General features: G+C 40.8%; 1 protein-coding gene across 1 annotated transcript in view; it reads left to right on the top strand.

Annotated features, from left to right (window-relative positions):
- Positions 1–21,255, top strand: part of HDAC9 (histone deacetylase 9) — a 581,709-nt gene that overhangs the window by 455,016 nt on the left and 105,438 nt on the right. Inside the window, exons 10-12 of the mRNA XM_063452394.1 lie at positions 4,635–4,763; positions 6,378–6,579; positions 8,428–8,645. Coding sequence (XP_063308464.1) covers positions 4,635–4,763; positions 6,378–6,579; positions 8,428–8,645 — 549 coding nt within the window. The remainder of the gene's footprint in view (positions 1–4,634; positions 4,764–6,377; positions 6,580–8,427; positions 8,646–21,255) is intronic.

Raw genomic sequence — 21,255 nt, 5'->3', positions numbered from 1 at the left:
CTACCTTGTGTGCCACCCCCCGCCCCCAGTGAGTGGAGTAGTGACTGCAGTGTTTGTACTAGTGCACTGGACTGTAGCGATTCAATAGACTCACCGGCCAAGCCCCTGGGGCCGATGACACCCGGGGCTGCGCAGTCCGTCACTGCTCGTCCAGGATGAACGCCATCCGCCGATGTCCCGCCAACCAGGGATCCCACCCGGTGCCTGGAAAATTCAGATGAGGAGCGACTCCGGGACCTGGAAAGAGGAGAAGAAGTCCTGGGCAAGGCGTACTGTTCCCCCACCACCTTCCCGTCCCGAACCGGGGAGCGCCTGCTAACCGCCAAAGCCTCCCGCCGGGTATCCTCCCGCCGTCGCGCCCCAAAGGCCCTGAGAGCCCTGCCACGTGGACTACGACTCCTACCGTCGCCTTTGGATGCCAACCCCCGTTGAGGCAACCTGGGGGACCCGGACCCTGCCGAACTCCCTGACATTGCGCGCCTGCGCCGGGGCCTCCGTCTGCGTGTCCTGGGGGCCCTAACCGGCGAGGGGCTAGCACTACCCGACTCCGAACTAGGCCCACCCTCCCCGCTTCCCGCCCCGCGCCCCAACCCCGCTGCAGCCCGACCTACCACTACACCTACGGAACCCGGACCAGGGGCACCTCCCCCGGGGCCCTCCACGGACGCGGATGGTGACACCCCGCTCCCCGAGACAGTTATCCCCGACCGACCGGACCTCGGAGCCTTTCCTTTCCCCTTACCCTCTACCACCCTCCTAACATCCATCGAACCCGCAGGCACTACCTTCCGCCCCGCAAGAGAACTACCGAGGGACCCCCCATCCTCTCCCACGGAAGCCCGCCCAGTCTGCACTCCGCGGGACCCCTTCGCAGCATCCCGCACCCCCCCCAGGGGCCTTCCGCCCGACCCCTGCTCCCCTTGGGCCGCTCGCCTACCCGCCCCCCCGTCCGCCCGCTCCCTGGAATCGGGCCTCACTCCCCGCCTGCCCACCACGCCAAGGGGACCCCCGGAAGGGGCCCCTGCACTTGCCTGCTGTACGTTGGGCCCGTCGTGGACCGTCCCAGTCCGCGTGCTGCAGTCCACCGCCAAGACCGATGGGGGTGCCCTCCTGGGCCGAGACCCCGCCCCGCCAGGCCCCGCACTAGGCCGTCCGGCCGCCATCTTGGATCCTGCTCCGCGCACGGCCCCATCCGTGTTAGGGGTTGGTGCATCGATGTCCAGGGCAGCCGCCCGTCTCGACTCACCACGCCGAAGCCCCGGCCGCACACTGGGAGGCAGAGCCTCAACCAGGCAGCTCCTGGGCCTGCTACGACTTCCACTGGCTGTCTCCTGCACTCCCGTGCCACCGACCTCCGGTTCTCCTCCCGGGCTCAAACGCCTCGGGGGCCTCCTGGCCCTCGCCGGGCGTGAGTCTCCGGCCTCCTGTCCTGCCGCCGCAGCAAGGACCGGGCCCAGCTGGGCCTGCACCCAATCCGCTCCTTGTTGCCGCGCCGCTGTCCTGATCCCCTCCAGAAGCTTCTCCACGATATCCATGGCCCTGCAGAGGAGACAAAAGAGAAACCCTACCCAGAAAGTATAGAGAGCACCGGGATGCACACAAACTGAACCGGGTAGGAAATTAGAAGTGAACCTTACAAAATGGCTCCTCCCTTAAATAGCCAAACCCACATATCCCATAACCCACCTGTCCTGTCTGTTCCTCCTGGGCCCGCCTCCTAACCCCTGTCAAGGCCCTGTTCCGCTTAAGCTGCGCTTTGGCTACATGGGGCTACATGAAAACTAGTGATATACCCAGCAGCCAGCCTGGAATTTAAGATGTGTTTGAGATAATCAATAATCAATGAATACCATTTTTTTTAGTAAGGTTATTTACTAAAGTGAGAAATTAAGGTGAATTTAAAGTGAATTTCAAATTTAAGGCCAGAGTAGCAGAATGGAAAGTGTAGATAACTTAGAGAATATTTCCAGTTTTACCAGCTTGGCCCTAAATTTGAAATTCACTCCAAATTCACCTTGTATTTACACTTTAATGTCTAACCCTGATAATGCCTGTATTTAGCTATTTTTTTCTGATCATTATTTATAAAGCGCCAGCAGGTTCCGTAGCATTGTACAATGGATGTCCGCACTCTATCCTACTTTCTTGCATAGGATGCTGTACTAATTAGCTAGTTATTGCGGAATGCATGGGTGTCACATTAAAAAGTCGTATACATACTCATACATCCTCCTGACTCACTGTGCTCATTCACCATGTGCATAGCGTCAGCAAAAAAAACATGGAACGAGAGAGAGAAGAGAAAGAAGCAAATATTTACTGCATCTTTAACTGCAGAACAGCGATATTTTAATTTATTTAAACCGAGCTCGTAGAAGCCTTTGGTCACTAAATATTTACACACAAAGCACTTGTCGAACTCTGTGGTATGAACCACACTTGAACCTTGCTATGAAGGGTTTCATTCTTTAACAGCCATTCATTAACATTTAATTGCTCTGTAGCCTATGCTAGTAAAGTCTGAATGTTGCTTTGAATAAAAGTAATGTGTATATGCTTAATGTAATCTCTCATCTATCCCCATCTGACAATTTTAAGCCTGCTGCAATGAAGGTCTGTGTGTTTCTTGGTGAACGTCCAGCACACAGTATTTTAAAATGTGGGTCTTAGTGCATTGCGCTGATCTCTACTTTGCTTGGGAATGCGAAAACGAAAACACCCAAGTTGAGTTCTTGCTGATTACAGTGAAGGTTCTCTGGGGGTAAACTCACTGTATTACTGGCCGTGATATAATAATAAAGGGTGCATCTCCAGCCTTGCCCTCCCAGACATGTCCAAACTCCATGGGTTAATGATAGTGTGCGTGGTTTGCTGCCAGTATCACATGCCCTTGGCATAATAACAAGAGATGCATCTAAGTCTATTCCCCTTGCTGTCCTACAGTATTATTCTTTACAACAAAAATGTATATATAGATTAACAGGGCGCCACAGTCACTAAATAGGTATAAGTGGGGGAAAGAACCATATAATAAATATACTGGTAAAAATAGTAATTTATTGGTACAGAAGTAGATAAAAATATAAATAAATAGCACAATCACAAGTGCTCAAAACATATAAGACAGGAACCCATAGGTATAGCAGCTCACTAATACATAATGCTGACCTGGGCAAATAAGGTGCAGATAGTAAAAGTGCAAAATGCAGTGCTAGTATAAGGTGCAAAACACTAGTACCAAAAATGCACCAAGTCCATAATATGTAGCCCAAGAAAGAGAAAAAATCAGCATATATAAACAATAAAACCGCTGATACCACGATGCAGGGTCCCAAGCAGTCGTCAATGTTTGCAATGCTCAACGCGTTTCGTCGTCAGACTTCCTCAGGAAGCTCCTGAGGAAGTCTGACGACGAAACGCGTTGAGCATTGCAAACATTGACGACCCCTTGGGACCCTGCATCGTGGTATCAGCGGTTTTATTGTTTATATATGCTGATTTTTTCTCTTTCTTGGGCTACATATTATGGACTTGGTGCATTTTTGGTACTAGTGTTTTGCACCTTATACTAGCACTGCATTTTGCACTTTTACTATCTGCACCTTATTTGCCCAGGTCAGCATTATGTATTAGTGAGCTGCTATACCTATGGGTTCCTGTCTTATATGTTTTGAGCACTTGTGATTGTGCTATTTATTTATATTTTTATCTACTTCTGTACCAATAAATTACTATTTTTACCAGTATATTTATTATATGGTTCTTTCCCCCACTTATACCTATTTAGTGACTGTGGCGCCCTGTTAATCTATATATACATTTTTCTTGGTATTGGATTTGGAGTGTCCAATTTACAGAGGCTAGCCTGCACTTGGTTTATATTGAAATTCCTTTCCCACTCACCCACCTTCTCTTTCCTTATTCTTTACAACATAATGAGCTTGGGCTCTCAAGCAAGTCCATCACCTGCAAGGCAGGTATCCGGTTACAATAATTCTGCAAGGAGACATATAGAATGGCTGGCATGGTTGTACAAAGTTTAAAGGGATACTGTAGTGCCAAGAATACAAAGCTGTATTCCTGGCACTACCGATCCCTCTGCCTTACCGCTCCCTCGCGCCCCTTCCAGTTCCAGTTCTCTGGAACTGCAATGCTTTACATTGCAGCACTAGGTGCAAAAGGGTCACAGCACCCAGAACACTTCAACGAGTTAAAGTGGTCTGGGTGTCTACATTGTCCCTTTAATGTTCCAGGTGTTTTGAAAGTGTTTTGTTTGGTATGTACTTGGGCCTCCTTAATTAACAGTGACCTATAGTAAGATCCACGGGATTATTTACTAATGTGAGAATTGTCAGGATTTCAGCTACTTTGAGCTTAAATTCCTGATAATTCTCACTTGAGTAAATAATCCTGTAAGTCTTTATTACTGCACAGTTTTATGTTAATGTTCTACTTTCCAGCCTATACTTGTTGCAGTAAATACACGGGAGTTCTGTTAATTCTCTGCATTCTGTCAATTATATTATATAAGAAATTTGAAGGGGAAGTTATATATTTTTCTTTTGTTTTTTTTAATCTAAACATGCTTTATTTGTAAGTAAATGTATTCAAGATTTATTATTTTTCTTTTCCAGCATTTGGTGTCTCACCATCAACATTTAGTGCATCCTGAAAAGTCAATAAATCTACTAAACCTATACACGTCTCCTTCTTTACCCAACATCACCTTAGGACTTGCAGCAGCCGCCGCTTCACAGCTCAATGTAAGTCATTTTTAGAAATGAGTACAAAGGTAATGCTCTTAAAAAAAAAAAAAAAAAAAAAAAAAATAGATTTGGGCTTTGTTTTAAAAATAGAGTTCCCAAAATTCAACATGTCACTGTGTGTCTGGTGTATGAAACACATTCCAGAGTGCGTACAAGTCTGTTACTGCACTCATTGATTTCTGCAGTATTTAATATTTATTTTAAATGTTGTTTTAATTTTTTATTTTAATACCTTCTCACTCAAGCAAACCACTGTTCCTTTAGGGCAGTAGTTTCCAAAACCTTCCACAAGGCACCCCTACAAGTTCAAGATGTAGGGATTACCCAGTTGTGTCTAAGGTATTTTTAGAAGAACGAAAAACAACAAAACACCTTACCCACAACTGGGTAATCCCTAAATCCTGGAATGGTAGGGGTGCCTTGAGGACTGGTTTGGAAACCACTGCTGTAGAGCCTCACTCATCGCACCTTTGCCAAGTATTACACTGGATTTAAGTAGTTTTTCCAAGAGATACACTGCAGTGTTGGGATAGCTCTTTAGCTGAGAGTGATCACATGACAGGGAGAATCAGTCTCTCTGTTGTTAGTAGTGGAGGCAGGGAGTGGTGTCTGGCAGACTTTAGGTACTATTTACTTTGTGAGGGTGCCAGGGCACTGCTGGCACCATAACCACTACACCGCTCAAGCGGCAGTTTTGCCTGTGGCTGTCTCAAATATATTGTCGATCTCTAGGTCATCAGTATGTATATTCCAGTTTGAATAAATAGCTATACAAATTTTATTGAGAAAGTTAGAAGAAGTGGTGTTGTACAAAATGTGGCCAGACTACATCCCTAATGAATATCTATTGCCAAAAAAATGTTCCTTGTGCTTTTTTTTTCTTGGCTTTTTATGCCCTTTTTCTAGAAACTTGTTTGTATATAATTTTGCCCCCAGTCACTGTGTGTTTTAAAACGGTCCATTAATAGAACCGCACCGTTGCAGCGACTTTGTAACTATGAATGAATTGTATATTTTTAATTTTGGAGTAAGACCTGTGTTAAACATTTACACACACATATGTATGTATACTATGAAGAAATTATTATTCAACACATCTACACGCTGACAGCTTGCATTCTCTCCTTTGATGTTTTGGCTTCATGACAAACAAAGAATAACAACTAAGGTATTTATTGCTTTTCACAAAACAAGCATTTTTATGCTAATCTGTTCAATTTCTTCCAGATTTGGACCCACAAAGCTTTTATGTGGGCACTGGTTGCTAATGTCTAAAAGTACTTTGTTCCTGGCAGAGCGAATACAAAAAGCAGATTGTCTGATTAATTCCATTCTAATACTGTCAAAGATGTTCTATTGGAATTTCCACAATGATGAGTTCAAACTATAAAGTTGTTGTTTTTTATCTGAATTGGTCAGTAACTGTCGCACAGAGTCTTCAATTGTTATGTACTCCCGATTCAATATACTTTGAATACAACAATTAATTCCACCATTTAAAAGGATTATCTGGGACAAGATCATTAATTCATTGACACTTAAAATACAAAGCCATGTTTTAATGTGCATGTAATGGGATTAGAATACATTTCTTTTCATTGTATTTCTCAGGTCTCATCTTCATTTAAGGAAAAACAGAAGTACGACCCTGAGGCGCTAAGGCAGGGGGTCTCACTGCCTGGACAATATGGTGGAAGTCTCAATGCATCCTCGGCCCATGTTTCTCTAGAAGGAAAATCTAACAGTAGCCATCAGGCTTTGCTGCAACACTTAATGCTGAAAGAACAAATGCGTCAAAAGCTTTTAACTACAGGTAATTACTGATGGCAGTCCTGAAATCAGATTGTTAACACTTTACGCTCATTAGAACAAGATGTTCTTACAGCTAGTAGCACTAATTTGATTATATACTGCTATTCAGTAAAGTGTTTAATTCACCAATAGCCTGGTTGAAGAGTGATAACAATAACTGCTTTGGAAAGTTCTATATTAATAGACCATTTAAAGTAACACTCTGGGCACCAACACAACCTAAATGCATTTAACAGGTTTTGGCTGTGTACTCATGCTGTGTTTTTCACCACATTTAAATCCTTATAGTTTTATTAAACATTGTTTTACTGCTTTCTGCAGCAAAACGTTGTCCCCTTAAGCGTGCCTCCCATTTTTGGAAACGGTCTTTCTGAAGGTACACCATGAGCCAATGAGAGATGAGTGGGAGCTGAGCTGCAGACTTGACTCCTCTCCACAACAAAGCTCACGCTATGTAACATATAATTATATTGACGTTTGCGGCAGAATTCATGCATTCAAGTTGGCAGTTTCTGGCTGTGCTATAACTGTGTCCCACCCCCATTCCAACATCAGCACCCAGTTAAGCGGGGCACCAGTGGGCGAGGCAAAGTGCGTAGGCCACTGCCACGTAGGTCACTGCAAAAATTGGCTCGCTCTACACTTTTTAAGACAGATTCTTGGTGTCCTCAAAAGAGGGTCATTTGGGAGCAAAGTTGGGATGGCAGAATGTTGTTGTTGTTTTTTTTTTTAATCAGTACTGTCCTGCGAGAATCGGGATAATTGGGTGGCATGTACAAGAGATGGAGAGAGTTGCCCTTCTGGAACTGGCCTACATAGAACTCATAACTACTTATCTAATATCAAGTTAAAGGGGTATGTGTATCGGACATTAAGGATTATTTACTAAGCTGAGAATGTTTGTGAAGTAAATCCGAATGAACAAAATAGGCAAAAATAACTGATCTGGAAAAATTCTCCAACTCAGCCATAGTCACAAGTTGGCTACTTTCTCATAAGTTATACCATTCAAATTTAATTCACGAAAATTCACTGTATGTCTATGCATAATCACAAAGCATTTTAGTACTGATACTACCTTCAGAGTCCGTATGGTAAGCATTTTAGCACTGATACTACCTTCAGAGTTATTCAGTAAAATGTAAATATTTGGGAAATTAAAGTGAATTTTAAAGTTAAGGCAGTAGTACCAAAAAAGAAAAAAAAAAAGAAAAAGAAAAGGAACACTTCAAGCACCATAACCACTGTAGCATGCTACAGGAGTGCCCTGGTGCCCCCACGTGTTAGCAGCCTAACCATTTTAAAATGTACCACAAATCTATTGCTGAGGATTCAAAAATTGCAGTAGAATGCCAAAATGTTTCGTCTGCATGACCAAACTGCCAGATATCCGTATGTTATTTACAGCCCGAACCTATTACAGCTTGGATAAATGAAAATAGTATTAATCTGTTGGAAATGTTGTTTTAAACTGATTTATTTCAATTATATAGTGACAATCCTGCTTTATGCTGCCAACACATAAAACCAAAGCTGAATGCTATCAATGTGCAGTAAATGTCTGTGTAAATGTAAAGTCTCGGAGGGTTCTATTTACTAAACAGGAATTTAGGAGAAGAATTGGTGCATATTAGGTCAAAATAGCTGACCTGGAAATCAGCCGAGTGGCGGAATCTTTGTAATTAAACTATTTTGACCTAAAACACCTAAAAAAAATTCTTTCAGCTGTTGTATGTCTGTGTATGTTGTTTTCTGAAAGTCTAAAGTACAGTTGCATTCTTGATTTTTATATTCATTTATTCATTCATACCGCTAATTTAATATTGTATTTCTCTTTTGCTTTGGTCAGGGGGGACACCACTTCTTCAGCAATCCTCACTAGCGACTAAAGACAGAGTTTCACCCTCTGGAAGAGCTGTCCATAAACTGCCACGCCACAGGCCGCTGCACAGAACGCAGTCTGCTCCACTTCCACAGAACACACTGGCTCAGCTGGTCATACAGCAGCAACACCAGCAATTCTTGGAGAAACAGAAACAGTATCAGCAGCAGATCCAGATGAACAAAGTGAGTTTAATCCAAACGTACGTTATATGAAACCAATTAAAATTCCACACGGTGCAAATAGAAAAATTACCATTGTGCATCACCTGCATATCTAAAGCTCGTAGACACAGAGATACCCACATAACTATCCCAGAGTTCCCAGCATAACATGCAAATGAGCTCAGATAGCACATTGTGTTTCAGACTTCATACTGTATTTCTGCAGAGTGCAGATACTCTTAGGAATGGACGGTGTTTAAACACAACATTTTTTTGAAACCATAGCATGGGCCGTTGGTTTCTGGTCACTGGTCCTTGTGCATCACAACCCATGGTATGGTTTTTAAATAAGAGATGTCTTTAATACAGGATACATTGCCATGTGCCCATTCAGAAATGCAGGGTGAAGTTTGGAACATTATTGGGACAGTTGTGGAAACATCATTTGTCAAGTTTCTTTGCCCAAAGGGGACTTTCCAAAATCCAAGTTGAGAAATATAGGTGATGCTCAAAAGATTAAGACAGGAATTCGTTACGGTGTGCATGTCAAAATCCATCTAAAATAGTTTTTAAGCCCTGTTTATGATATGAATCTTTTTATAATGTCCTTTAGTATTCATTGATAGTGGACACATTTCACTGTACAAAGGCCATCATGATGGCACTAATTTTTTGTAACTTAACTGTGCATGACAGCATTTTTTTTTTTACTGTACAATGTCTGTGATGGCACTCTTTTTCTTGTTTTAACGTACCTTTGTACAGTAGAATAAGAAAAAGAAGGTAATAACTACCAGAAAAAGCACGTGTACTTGAGTTAACAAGGTCATCTATCTAAGCAGAGAGAAAAACATTACTATTTCTTTAATTACCGGTAACATGGAACTCAGCCTGGACACACTGTTAAGACTGCATGATTTACCATTTTAGCAAGATTTAAAAAAACAAAACATATTTTTGTAAGCGATTGGTTATGCTGACCAGATAGATTATAAACACTGACATTTCAGCAAAGAAATGCAAAATAGTTTCAGGAGAAAAAGTAAATATATATGGCATATATTTTTGTTGGCTATTTGTATACATTTTGGCAACAGGACACCTCTTTTTATAAGAAAATTTGACGTTTATTTACGTATCATTGTTGAGAAACCTGAAGTCCATATTTTTAATTTAGAAAATTATATTTAAAGAGGAACTATTATTTGACATAATTTCCAATACTCTTTTTATTTATAAGCAAAGAAAATATACGGTATAATAAATATATATATACCAAATAGTGGAGCGCTATACAAATAGAACTTGTGCAGGGGTTTACTTACCCAATCAATTTATTGTAACAACAAACTTAAAGGTACATATAAAAAAGAAGAAACAGAAAAAAATATATAGTGTAGATGGTCTTAGGAATGATAATCAATGGTAAATAAATAACCAGAACCACTCACATGTGGCCAGCCTAAGGCACACCTGTGTAATAATGATGCTGTCTAACCAGCATCTTGATATCATATGCCACACCTGTGAGGTGGATGGATTGTCTCGGCAAAGTAGTGCTCACCAACACAGATTTAGACAAATTTGTGAAGAATATTTGAGAGAAATAGGCCTTTTGTGTACATAGAAAAAGTCTTAGATCTTTGAGTCCAGCTCATGAAAAATGGGGGCAAAAACAAAAGTGTTACATGTATAATTTTGTTCAGTGTTTATTATACCATATATTTTCTTTGCTTTTAAGATTTATTGTGGATATAAGGGTATTCCACATTATGTGTGGAGCTGCGCATTATTTAGGCACTATATTGTATCACACACTACCTCCTAGTAGAGGTAGATTCTAGTTTTATTCTCTGTTTATTTATACGTATTTTTTTTTTATGTTTTATGAACCATGTTTTTTTTTTTTTTTTAATTCTTTATTTTTGTTGTGCATGGTATAACAATAGGCTTGTTCAGCCACAATAGCAGTCACAATCAGTAATGTAACGAACAGTTAAAACATAATATTTATACGTATTTTTAACAAAACAAAAAAATTGTGAAGTGTGCAAAATAAAATGAAATGTAGAAAATCACACTTCTTTATCATGCAACTATGTGCTTCCATCTTGGAGCCCTCTTAATCGTTTTAAGCTATGTCCAGACACCATACAATCTGCCTACAGAATGCATACAGAAAAAAGGAGAAATTAAATGATGTTGCAGTTTTTGCCCTGGTTTTCCCTTGTCTGAACTAGATTGTGTTATTTGCTAAATCTTTTATAAAAATCTTAAAGAAAACCAAGCATCTCACGAAAAATGGTTAAAGGTGATATTTTGCTCAAATCTTAAAAATTAAACAATGTCTAATGTCATATTCATTAAAATACAACTTTGGAATAATTCACAATAAGAATTATTATAGGATATAGCCGACTTTCAATGTATTATTCACGGCAGGCATACGATGGAATACTTCTGATTTATATGAAGTTGATAAGAAGAGGGTTAAAATACTGATAGGACTGAATTCAGATTCTGGAAATGTTTCAAATATCTTAAATTATTAAGATTACCTGGAACCCAGCCTCCTGAGTGCAGAAGTAAAAATAATTTCCTTTATCTGCTTATGAGATTAGCAGTCGATTTTGTTTTGAAATGTAACCCGTAGTCTCAGAAAGTGATCGCACAGTCTCTCGAATTTGAGACTTTGGAAAGTTTTTAGCAAAACTTTAGCCATTTTTAATAGCTCGTTCCTATATTTATTTTCAGTACTCACTTGTCAGTGTGTCACTTTTTACATTGTGTAAATGCCAGGCATATAGTTTTACCTATGGGTTTGACTGTGTAAAACACCTTGAAAATTGGACTTGGAATGCAAATTGGGACATTCCATCCGAGTGTGGGAGGAAATGCTTTGCCTTTACTTTTGAAATATTAATGTTTAGAAATCTGACCTATTCTTTTCGATTTGGAAAGCAGACTCCTGTCAGATTTAATTCACTTCTGTGCAGGGGACAGCTGGCTTCCTATTGCAGTGCTTTGATCACTGTTTCAGAATTTGATTTGCCCCTCTACAACCTGGCTGCCTAAGAACCCCAACGGACTTAATTTTGTGTCATTTAAGAAGAGAGACTCTCAGCTCTTTAAATTGCACACATAATAGCCAACTTACTTTTTTTTAAATAGATGTTCAATGTTTAGAAAACACGTTTGTTACATTTGATATCTCCCACATATTCATTATGCTTGATATGTCTACGCCACCGCTGGCCTGCTGAGTTTTTTTTAATGCATGTTCAATGTGATACGATCAATACTTGGTGATTGAGGCACACAAACAGAGCAGTTGATGACCTTTTGAATGATGTAAAAAGATGAAATGTGAGAGGAGCCGCCAGCTGAAAAAAGAACTTCGGTAGCAAATTTACTGTCAGTTTTGTTATTTAAAATGGCTCTGTCACCTCAAACTTGCCCTTTTCCTATTGTTTTATTTTCTATTTTTTTTAAATTAATTTAGTTTTGTTTTAAATGTCATTTTCTTTCTGATCTATTTCTCTTTACAACATAGGACAAAGTCGGGACTACTTTGTCTTATGTATTTTGTCTATGCTTCAAGGGCTACTCCAACCATTGTGCTAAGAGTCACTATGTAAGACAAAAGTAGAAAAAGTCCAATGGTGGAGTATATTTTGGTATTTGGTTAAATAAATGTGGAAATCCATTTACATTTAATTGAGCTTGAGAATAGCTCTGGATTTTAGGCTTGGGTGGAGCAATTCCCGCCTTAGGATATATGGGTGTCTTTAGTTTCTTTAACAGGTATGGATCTGAAATATATGGAATATAGAACGAAGCATAGTAGCAATATATAGTGTAGTATGAAATAGAAATATAGGTAGTTATATATAGTCTATGCACTCACATGATTAAGAGCCTCGTATGGCTCCAATAAAGCAGCATGAAGTGGTGTAATCCCCATTCTAGAATAGTGTTTAGTCAGGTGTTTTCAGCAGTATCATGTAAGGTAAAAGTAAAAGATAGTGCTCTCTTTAAAAAAAAAAAAAAAAAAAAAAAATGTGATAAAGAAGAACCAATCCTACTTTCATATTTCTGAGCAATATGCTTTGTTCAATCCATAAGGCTTGGGTGAACACAATCCTCACCACTCTGAGCCGGTGAAATGGTCCAATCACAGGTTTCCCTTTGAGAAGCCTGTGATTGGACCACATGCGCTCCCTGTAATGCCATTCTACCACTCATTCCACACATTAATTGGCGCAGTGTGATCGGATGGTATAAGGCACACATACATGGATAGCAGGCTTCATAGCCCACATACTAAGCCTGTCTCTGCAAGTCATGACTCTGTTATTACCTTCTGGTCCAATAAATAACCTCTTTGGTCCTACATGTGTCTTAACTATGAGTGACAAAACAGGGACAATATAAGGGTTTGGTCTACGAGGAGGAATACTAGTGATGCATGATGAGTAAATGCTCACCACAACTGTTATTGACCATACAACCAAGGCTATGTCTGTGTTAGAAAAAGTCCTCATTGAGTTAAAACTTGGGGAATATTATACAAACATTTCTATTCTTTTTGTTATTTGACATTTAATTCTAAATTTGTTTGTTTATAAACTCTAAAATATGCATCGGAGTCATTCCGTAAGAGCAAATACCATCCATAAATCTCTTGAAAATACATGTTTCCTAAATAGTGGGTTAGCTACGTGTCGTTGTTTTCTCATTAAGTAGTTAAAAGGCCTGCTTCCTTTGGGATAATAGATGTCTGTATTAACTTTCTCTGTATATGCATGTATGTGCGTTACAAAAAAATTAAATCTATATTTTATCATCTAATGCGTTGTTATTAAATGACAATTCTAGATTGTTTTTTTTTTTTTTTTTTACAAATCTTATTTTTTAATCTTGCCTTTTTTCATATTTCAAATTAGTTCCAGTTGAGATTGGTTTTAAAGATCTTTATCTTTACTTTTCTCAGTTTTTAAGTTAAGTAGAGGTTTTACTATGTAATTTTAGGAATATGTCCAATTTTGCAAAATTCAGATACTGTAAACCTTTATAAAGGAAAGTTTGAAGAGGGAAGAACTGACCACATCTCATGTTGTACCAAGTATCAAGGAGTGTGAGCATCTAAAATAAATAAATCTGTGATAATTTAAAGGGGACGTCTAAGCATTATATCCACTACATGCAGATGTAGTGTTTACATTGTGCTCACCTTTTCGTGAGCTTCTACAACAAACCCAGTTAATGATATTGCAAGTAACCTCAGTATTATTTAATAAAGTAAAATTCACGGAATAATTATATGGGAGGTAGAAAAATCAACGGTAATCTAAATCATATAAAAATTTATACTGCCATTATTTTGTGAAATGACCTAAAACAAAATTTTATAGTAATACAATAAATGTGTAATGATGTAACGGGGCAATCTAAGCACCATAATCACTACATTCCGATCTAATGTTTTCACTATTAGGTTGCATTTGCCATACCGTTTCTATATCTACCCAATTTTTTGAGCATTTTGACAAAATCCAGGGATTTCCGCGGCACCAGTGGCCCACCCCCCTGCTTTACCCATTCTTAATGTGGTCCTTCCACTTCCGTCTTATAAATATCAATTCCATCCATATTTAGATAGCATTGATTGGATGAATGGGTGTGATGATGCACTCAGCCAATCAAAGCCATCCAAATATGGATAAAATTGACATTCCTACTGCAGAATTATACCTGCCTTTGAAAAAGACAATAAACACAGAAGCTTTACCAAAAATAGCTGAGATTTTAAACCTGTACATGGGGAATAAATCCTTTTTTTTTTTTTTTTTTATAGGAATGCTCGTCAAGTGTATAACTGACTGACTGTCATTATTATGTTTCTTGCAAATAGAATAGACCATTCTGTTACAGCAACAGAGGCTGTGAACATGCTATTCATACCACTCCCATACCGGGAATAATGGCCATCAGAAAAGTTGCATACACACACACATATATAATATATGTACTGGGTAGTTCGGGGTATCTTGCTTTAATCAACTGAATGATCCATACGGTTTTAGAATGTCAAAATGAAAACGGTTCACCCACAAACCACACTTTTTCTTTCCTCACTTCAATGTTAACTTCAAAGCTGGTTGTCTGAGAAATGAGCAGATAACCCCAAGGAGCATGTCTGCTTTCTATTAAGGGATTTTTTTTTTTTTTTTTTAGTATTTTTTTTTCTTTTTTCTTTTTTAAGCACAAAGCCCCCTAAACTATTTTGTTAACACATTCACTGCCTGGCTCTCTTTTAGCAATTGCCTCATTATATAAATCAGTGAATATATACAAATATATAGGGGAATGGGTTGTCATTTTTATTTTGTGCATTTCTGATTTTTAAGCAGGATTTTATGGTATTCATTGGATTTATTTAATTTCCTTTATGTATACTTGATTCTGTGAAACAGAATGCAGTCTACCACAAAAGATCAATTATCATATGTTAATAATTAGACAATTCTGGGATGAGTGCCTGTCTACCTATCTATCTATAAGACACTGTGAATATGCTAAATGAGCTGTCTATCTGTCTATACCTAGTGATGTATTGGAGGGGGTGGTAGTTTTAGTTAGATCGTCATTAGACACAGTTGCTGTGCACAAATGCCACAAGGAAGTATCTGGTATAAGAAATCATCAAAGAATTGCTTGCAAGGTTCTGCCTGCATTGAGAATATTAGACAATATTTTTGATTTAACAATGGTATGCCGTATGCCCGACACCCTGAAAGCTAGTAGAAAGAGGATGTAAAATCTTCTGTCTTACGACTTTAGTTAATCCGTTTAATTAATATTATCAGGAAGTATTACTTTACTGAGAGGGTAGTGGATGCATGGAATAGCCTTCCAGCTGAAGTGGTAGAGGTTAACACAGTAAAGGAGTTTAAGCATGCGTGGGATAGGCATAAGGCTATCCTAACTATAAGATAAGGCCAGGGACTAATCAAAGTATTTAGAAAATTGGGCAGACTAGATGGGCCGAATGGTTCTTATCTGCCGTCACATTCTATGTTTCTATGTTTAATGATACTTCAAGTAACACCGGTAATTTTTAATAAAGTAAGATTCGCTTAATAATTATATGGGAGGTTGAAACAAGCTACAGTGATCTGAGTCAGGGAGAATGTATATTGCTATTACTGTGTGTAATAACCAAAAGCAAAGTTCAAGAACGAGCTGATCTTAAAAATCGGTGCTTTCTGTACATGGAACTTTGAACTCGGTAACATCTCCAGATTCACATTAGAAGTTAAGAGATTGAGTACAACAGATCTCTTTACCCAATCAGGCATGAGAATTACTGAAGAGATCAGTCTCCCAGCAGGAACTAGGCTTCTTAGTGTGAGAGGTTTAACCAGAGGCAGTACCAGAGCTCGATCTGAGAAGTGGCACAAACATATTATTATTATTATTATGGTATTTATATAGAGCCATCAAATTCCGCAGCGCTTTACAGTGGGTGGACGAACAGGCATGTAGTTGTAACCAGACAAGTTGGACACACAGGAACAGAGGGGTTGAGGGTCCTGCTCAATGAGCTTACATGCTAGAGGGTGTGGGGTAAAATGACACATAAAGGTAAGTATAGTATTAGACTAGTGACAGTTGCAGAAGAGGAATTAGTCAGGAGCCATTAACAGTTTAATTGATACGCTTTTATGAATAAGTGATTTTTTGAAGGAGTGGAGACTGGGTGAGCATCTAATGTAGGAGGGCAGCGAGTTCCACAGGAACGGTGCAGCCCTTGAGAAATAAATAAATAATATTATCTGTCTTACATTTATATACACTGTTTATGATAGTGGAGCACTGTAATACTTAAACACATTTCATTACTGTGGAGCTCTAAAACATTTATAAACACCGCACATTACTGTAGAAGCACACTGTGTAACAGGAAGGTCTTCAGAAAGTATCGCCACTGAAGTCCTACTCTGTTTTCATTGTTGTAAGAATATTTAGGTTAGAGAACATGCAGGGTACTCGTCACATCATAACAACTGCCTATTGTGGTTATGATGCTTACAATAAACCTTAAAGGATCCAAACAAGTGAGTTCTAGACCCAATTCTTTTGAAAAAGGCGACAGTTACATTGAGTCAACTACAAATATTTTTTACCGATGGAAAAATAAAACTAGTGTGCTGCTAATGTCTCTAGCTTCCCCTAAATCTTTAGAGACTTCTATTACCAAAATAATGAACACTTATGGCCATCCTGCTGTTACTACCCCCGACATCACACAGGTGTTCCAACCTTTATAAAGTGGATCAAGATGACCTTCAGGGAGCTGGTCAGCAGGGGAAGCAAATCTCTCTTTCCTCAACCAGCTGGTGTGAATTGTCTTGGCACTGAATACTATAATGTTGAAACCTCTACTTCTTCTATTTTCTTCCATTATACTACATAAAACCAAAGTCAATGTGTGATTCCAAAAACATAATATATTGCATTTTTTTTTTTTAAATATAATGTATAAATTAGTTTTGCTCACACAAGATTACTAGACTTTTAATGTTATTTCATGAAACTTATGTGACAATGAGTATGTATGTAAGTGTGTGTCAGTGTCCTCTGTGTGTAAATACGTGTGTATGTCAGTGTCCACTTCGTGTTAGTGTGTGCATCAATGTCCTCTGTGTAAATACGTGTGTGTGTCAGTGTCCACTTTGTGTTAGTGTGTGCATCAATGTCCTCTGTGTAAATACGTGTGTGTGTCAGTGTCCACTTTGTGTTAGTGTGTGCATCAGTGTCTTCTTTGTGTAAATACATGTGTGTGCGTCAGTGTCCTCTATGTGTAAATGTGTGCGTCAGTGTCCTCTGTGTGTAAATGTGTGCAGGGCCGTCATCAGGGGGTGACAACCATAACGGTTGTCACGGGCCCGGCGGCCCTGGGGAGCCCGGCCGCCCGGGCCCCACGTGTAGCAGTGGAACTGCCGCCAGTGCTCATTCACCGGCGCCCGCACGCTGATGGGGCCCATCGGGTGGCCCGCGCAATTAGGGCCACCCGATGAGCCCTATATCTGCAGGGGCCCGGTCAGCGCTGTGTCCGTGGTATAGCGCGACCGGGCCCCTTTAAAAAAAAAATTAAAATGCCGCCGCAGCGCGGCAGTGAAGAGGGAGGAGCACGCGCCCGGCAGTGAAGAGGGAGAGCCAGCCGACTCCCAGTCTCATCAGCCCCAGCCACCCTCCTGCAAAGAAAAGGTAAGAGACAGGAGGGTGGCTGGAGAATGTGCTGTGTGTGTGTGTATGTATGTATGTATGCATGTCTGTATGTATGCATGTCTGTATGTCTGTCTGCATGTATGTATGTCTGTATGCATGTATGTCTGTAGGAGGCAGTCTCTGTGGGCGGTTTTGGAGGCGGGCCCCCGGGGACCCAGACCCTGAGCTCAGTTAGGGGCCCCAAAATGTCTGGTGTCGGCCCTGAATGTGTGTGTCAGTGTCCTCTGTGTGTGTCAGTCAGTGAGTGTCAATCAATAAGTGTGTCCTCTGTTTGTAAGTGTATTTCAGTGTCCTCTGTGTGTAAATGTTTCTGTGGCAGTGTCCTCTGTGTGTAAATGTGTGTGTCAGTGTCCTCTGTGTGTAACTATTATGTGTGTTTTAGTTTTTCATTTTGTGACTTTTATACAGAATAATAGTTCATACACTCCTCCTTACATATACAATATGCATATTATTTCATATTTATAAAAGTATTCTTTACTACCTTTAATCAGGTCTGTTCTACAATTTGGAATTAACTTAAGTATCTGTGTCTAAACGTTTCATTTGGAGTATAAATCAATAGAAATTACTCTCGAGACAGAGAAAAAAACCTGCTTGGGTACTTCTGCGTAAAAAGTTGAGAAACACTGCTTTAAGCTACTTGATACCAAGACTAATAGCATGAATAATATAATATTTTGGCTATACAGTATGCATGGAGATAGAGTAAACAATCATAGGTAATCTTTTATATGGAAGTCATCCAGGTCTGCAAAACGAATTTGTCCGATTTAAGCCATCTAAAATGTAAATATTTCCAAAATATATAACTAAGGAGATAGGAAAAAAATGGTATGCTTTTCCAAGAAGTATTCAGGACGTTTGTGTATTTCAAAACATGAAATTAGCGCGTTTCATATTAAAGAGACACTGCAGACCCCTTTAGTCCTTAATGTATGAAGAGTGTGTCCTCTTTTTTCCATTTTACAAAAAGATGTCAATAGAAATTGACACTTCAACCTTGATACACCCCCTGGCTGTCAATCAAACAATCAGTCCTGTTGTTCCTGGTTTGTTTAACTGCGTGGAGTTAACCTGAAGAGCCCAGTAATTGCCCAGAGCATCTTCCTTGCAATGACTTCTCATTGAGCTGCTTTCGGAAGTTTGTGATTGGACAGCCACAGAAAGTATGAGTTGGTTTAGAAAGGGTGGGCTCGTAACTACTGCAGACAAAAGATCTGCAGGTTTTGCAAACTGTTTCTAGACATACACCAAATAAAAAAAAAAAAAAAAAAAAAAAGTATAATGAACGACATGTCTCCTTGAGGATATTTCTTCTAAACAGTGATTTAAAAAAACTATTTTGGCAGTGGGGTTTCCCTTTAATATTTTTTAATTTTGATAATAGTTTAAATATACTTGACATATGCACCGTCGTTATTCGGCAGGTGCTACTTTTAGTTTTACCTTAACCCCTTAATGACACAACTTCTGGAATAAAAGGGAATCATGACGGAATATATCCGTCGTCTGTCCTTAAGGGGTTAAATAAAACGCTGACACCAAATTTATCTGTTGGATTATAACGTCCACGCTTTATTAATTATTAAAATATATAAATAAATAAATTAACAATTTAGGGTCATTGTCCAGCTAACATTATATTACTATCCCCCCGCACAATACCCCTGACAATGACCCTATCTTTTGAACAATAATTGACATTCACTTAACATATAACTAGTAACACACGGCCTACCAGAGAGGCCCCAAAACCATACTGTTAACTGTAGGGGTGTAGCCAGACACCCCTACCCCCTAGGTTCGTAGCCACCGAAGAGCTTGAACCTACCAACACTCTAATCCATGTGGCCTACTCCAGCCTAGGCCTTGGCCTGTCCATTCCCAATTCCAGCTAACTCCTGCCTTTAACACGCCCTGTTCCGCCATAGCACATGACTTGATCCCTTAAGGACATGTGCGCCCCCCACCACACTGAAACAGGGCCAAGCTAATCCCTTCCTGAAAACCCAGATTGAGCAAGTCACAACCCACGTCTGACAAGTGCACCCCGTCTCTCCTAAAATATCCCGGCAACATGTCTTCCAGTTCCCGATGCCGAACTACAATGCCCCCCACTCGCCGAATAAAGCTCGCCATTGCCCTGTTAACCTTGCCCCTACATCGAGCCACTGCAGCCGGGTCCCTGGCGTGCCGCCACGTGAAACGGGGGACCATTTCTGACCATACCACCACCACGCCAGGGACCAGATTCAACAGCCGACCGACGTCTCTCTTCATCCGTCTAACCAACTCCCTTTGCGGAATCAGTCCCAAATCATTTCCTCCCCCGTATACTAAAACTATGTCTGGTGATGACCCTTCGGCCAACCTGTGAAACAACGTGCTACTAAGGCTTTGCCAGCTAAACCCCCTAAAGCCGAACCATGAAATCGACACTTCTCCCCGAAGAAAACCCAGTTGTGCTCCACTTCTCCGAACAGCAGCCCTCTTCTGAGCCCAATAGACATACGAGTGCCCCCAGATCCACACCTTCCATCCTGCAAAGAAAAGATACGTTAATACCAAATTAGACGGATTTCCCGTCCTTCACAGCATAACACTGCCCCTCTCACACCAACCTATCCGGTCTAACGTATGATCGGAAACGCAAGGATTCCCACCTCCCAATGCGTTTAATCCTCTCGTCCCCCAGTCCCAACCGCGCGGCCTCGGTCGCCGCCCCAATTCTAAAGGAGTGAGTCCCAAATTGCCCAGGCTCCAGGCCAAGCTTCTTCACTCCCATCCGAAACACCCTCGCGAACTGGAAACGCGACAGGGCCGAGCCGTCCTCGTGCAGAAAGAAGCAACCGTCACCCACCGGGCGCAACGCCCGGTACTCCGCCCCCCCCCCACCACTGGGCACACTCCTGAACCCGGCAACCCAAACAGCACAACTGAGCAACCTTTACCAAAAATGTCCGTCTTCAAGCGGCGCAACTGAAGCTGCACCCTGTCCCCACGGACCTCCACGTCCGCGAGCTGAAGCCCCCCAACACCTATCTTGTTCGCGCTGACCAACTCCCCGATCCGAAATGCTCAGAAAAAAGCCCAGACAAATGCCACTGTGAACAACGTTACCTCGAATGTGGAGCTGCAAATTCCCGGAAGAACACCCACCAGCTCACGCAACAAATCAAAGGACACCGGCCTGCGCGTGTCCACAGTTTTCTTCCCCCTCTTGAATCCTTTCACTGCTTGATGGACCAGGAAGTGTTTGGTATCATCAACCCAGCCATTGAACTTAAACGGGAAAGCCAAGGCAGATAGGTGTCTGTCCACCATGGCAGGCGAC

This window comes from Pelobates fuscus, chromosome 4 (assembly GCF_036172605.1).
Source record: "Pelobates fuscus isolate aPelFus1 chromosome 4, aPelFus1.pri, whole genome shotgun sequence".
NCBI classification, from domain to species: Eukaryota; Metazoa; Chordata; class Amphibia; order Anura; family Pelobatidae; genus Pelobates; species Pelobates fuscus.
Note: the sequence above shows the minus strand (reverse complement) of the source record. Positions and strands in the feature narration are given on the sequence as shown.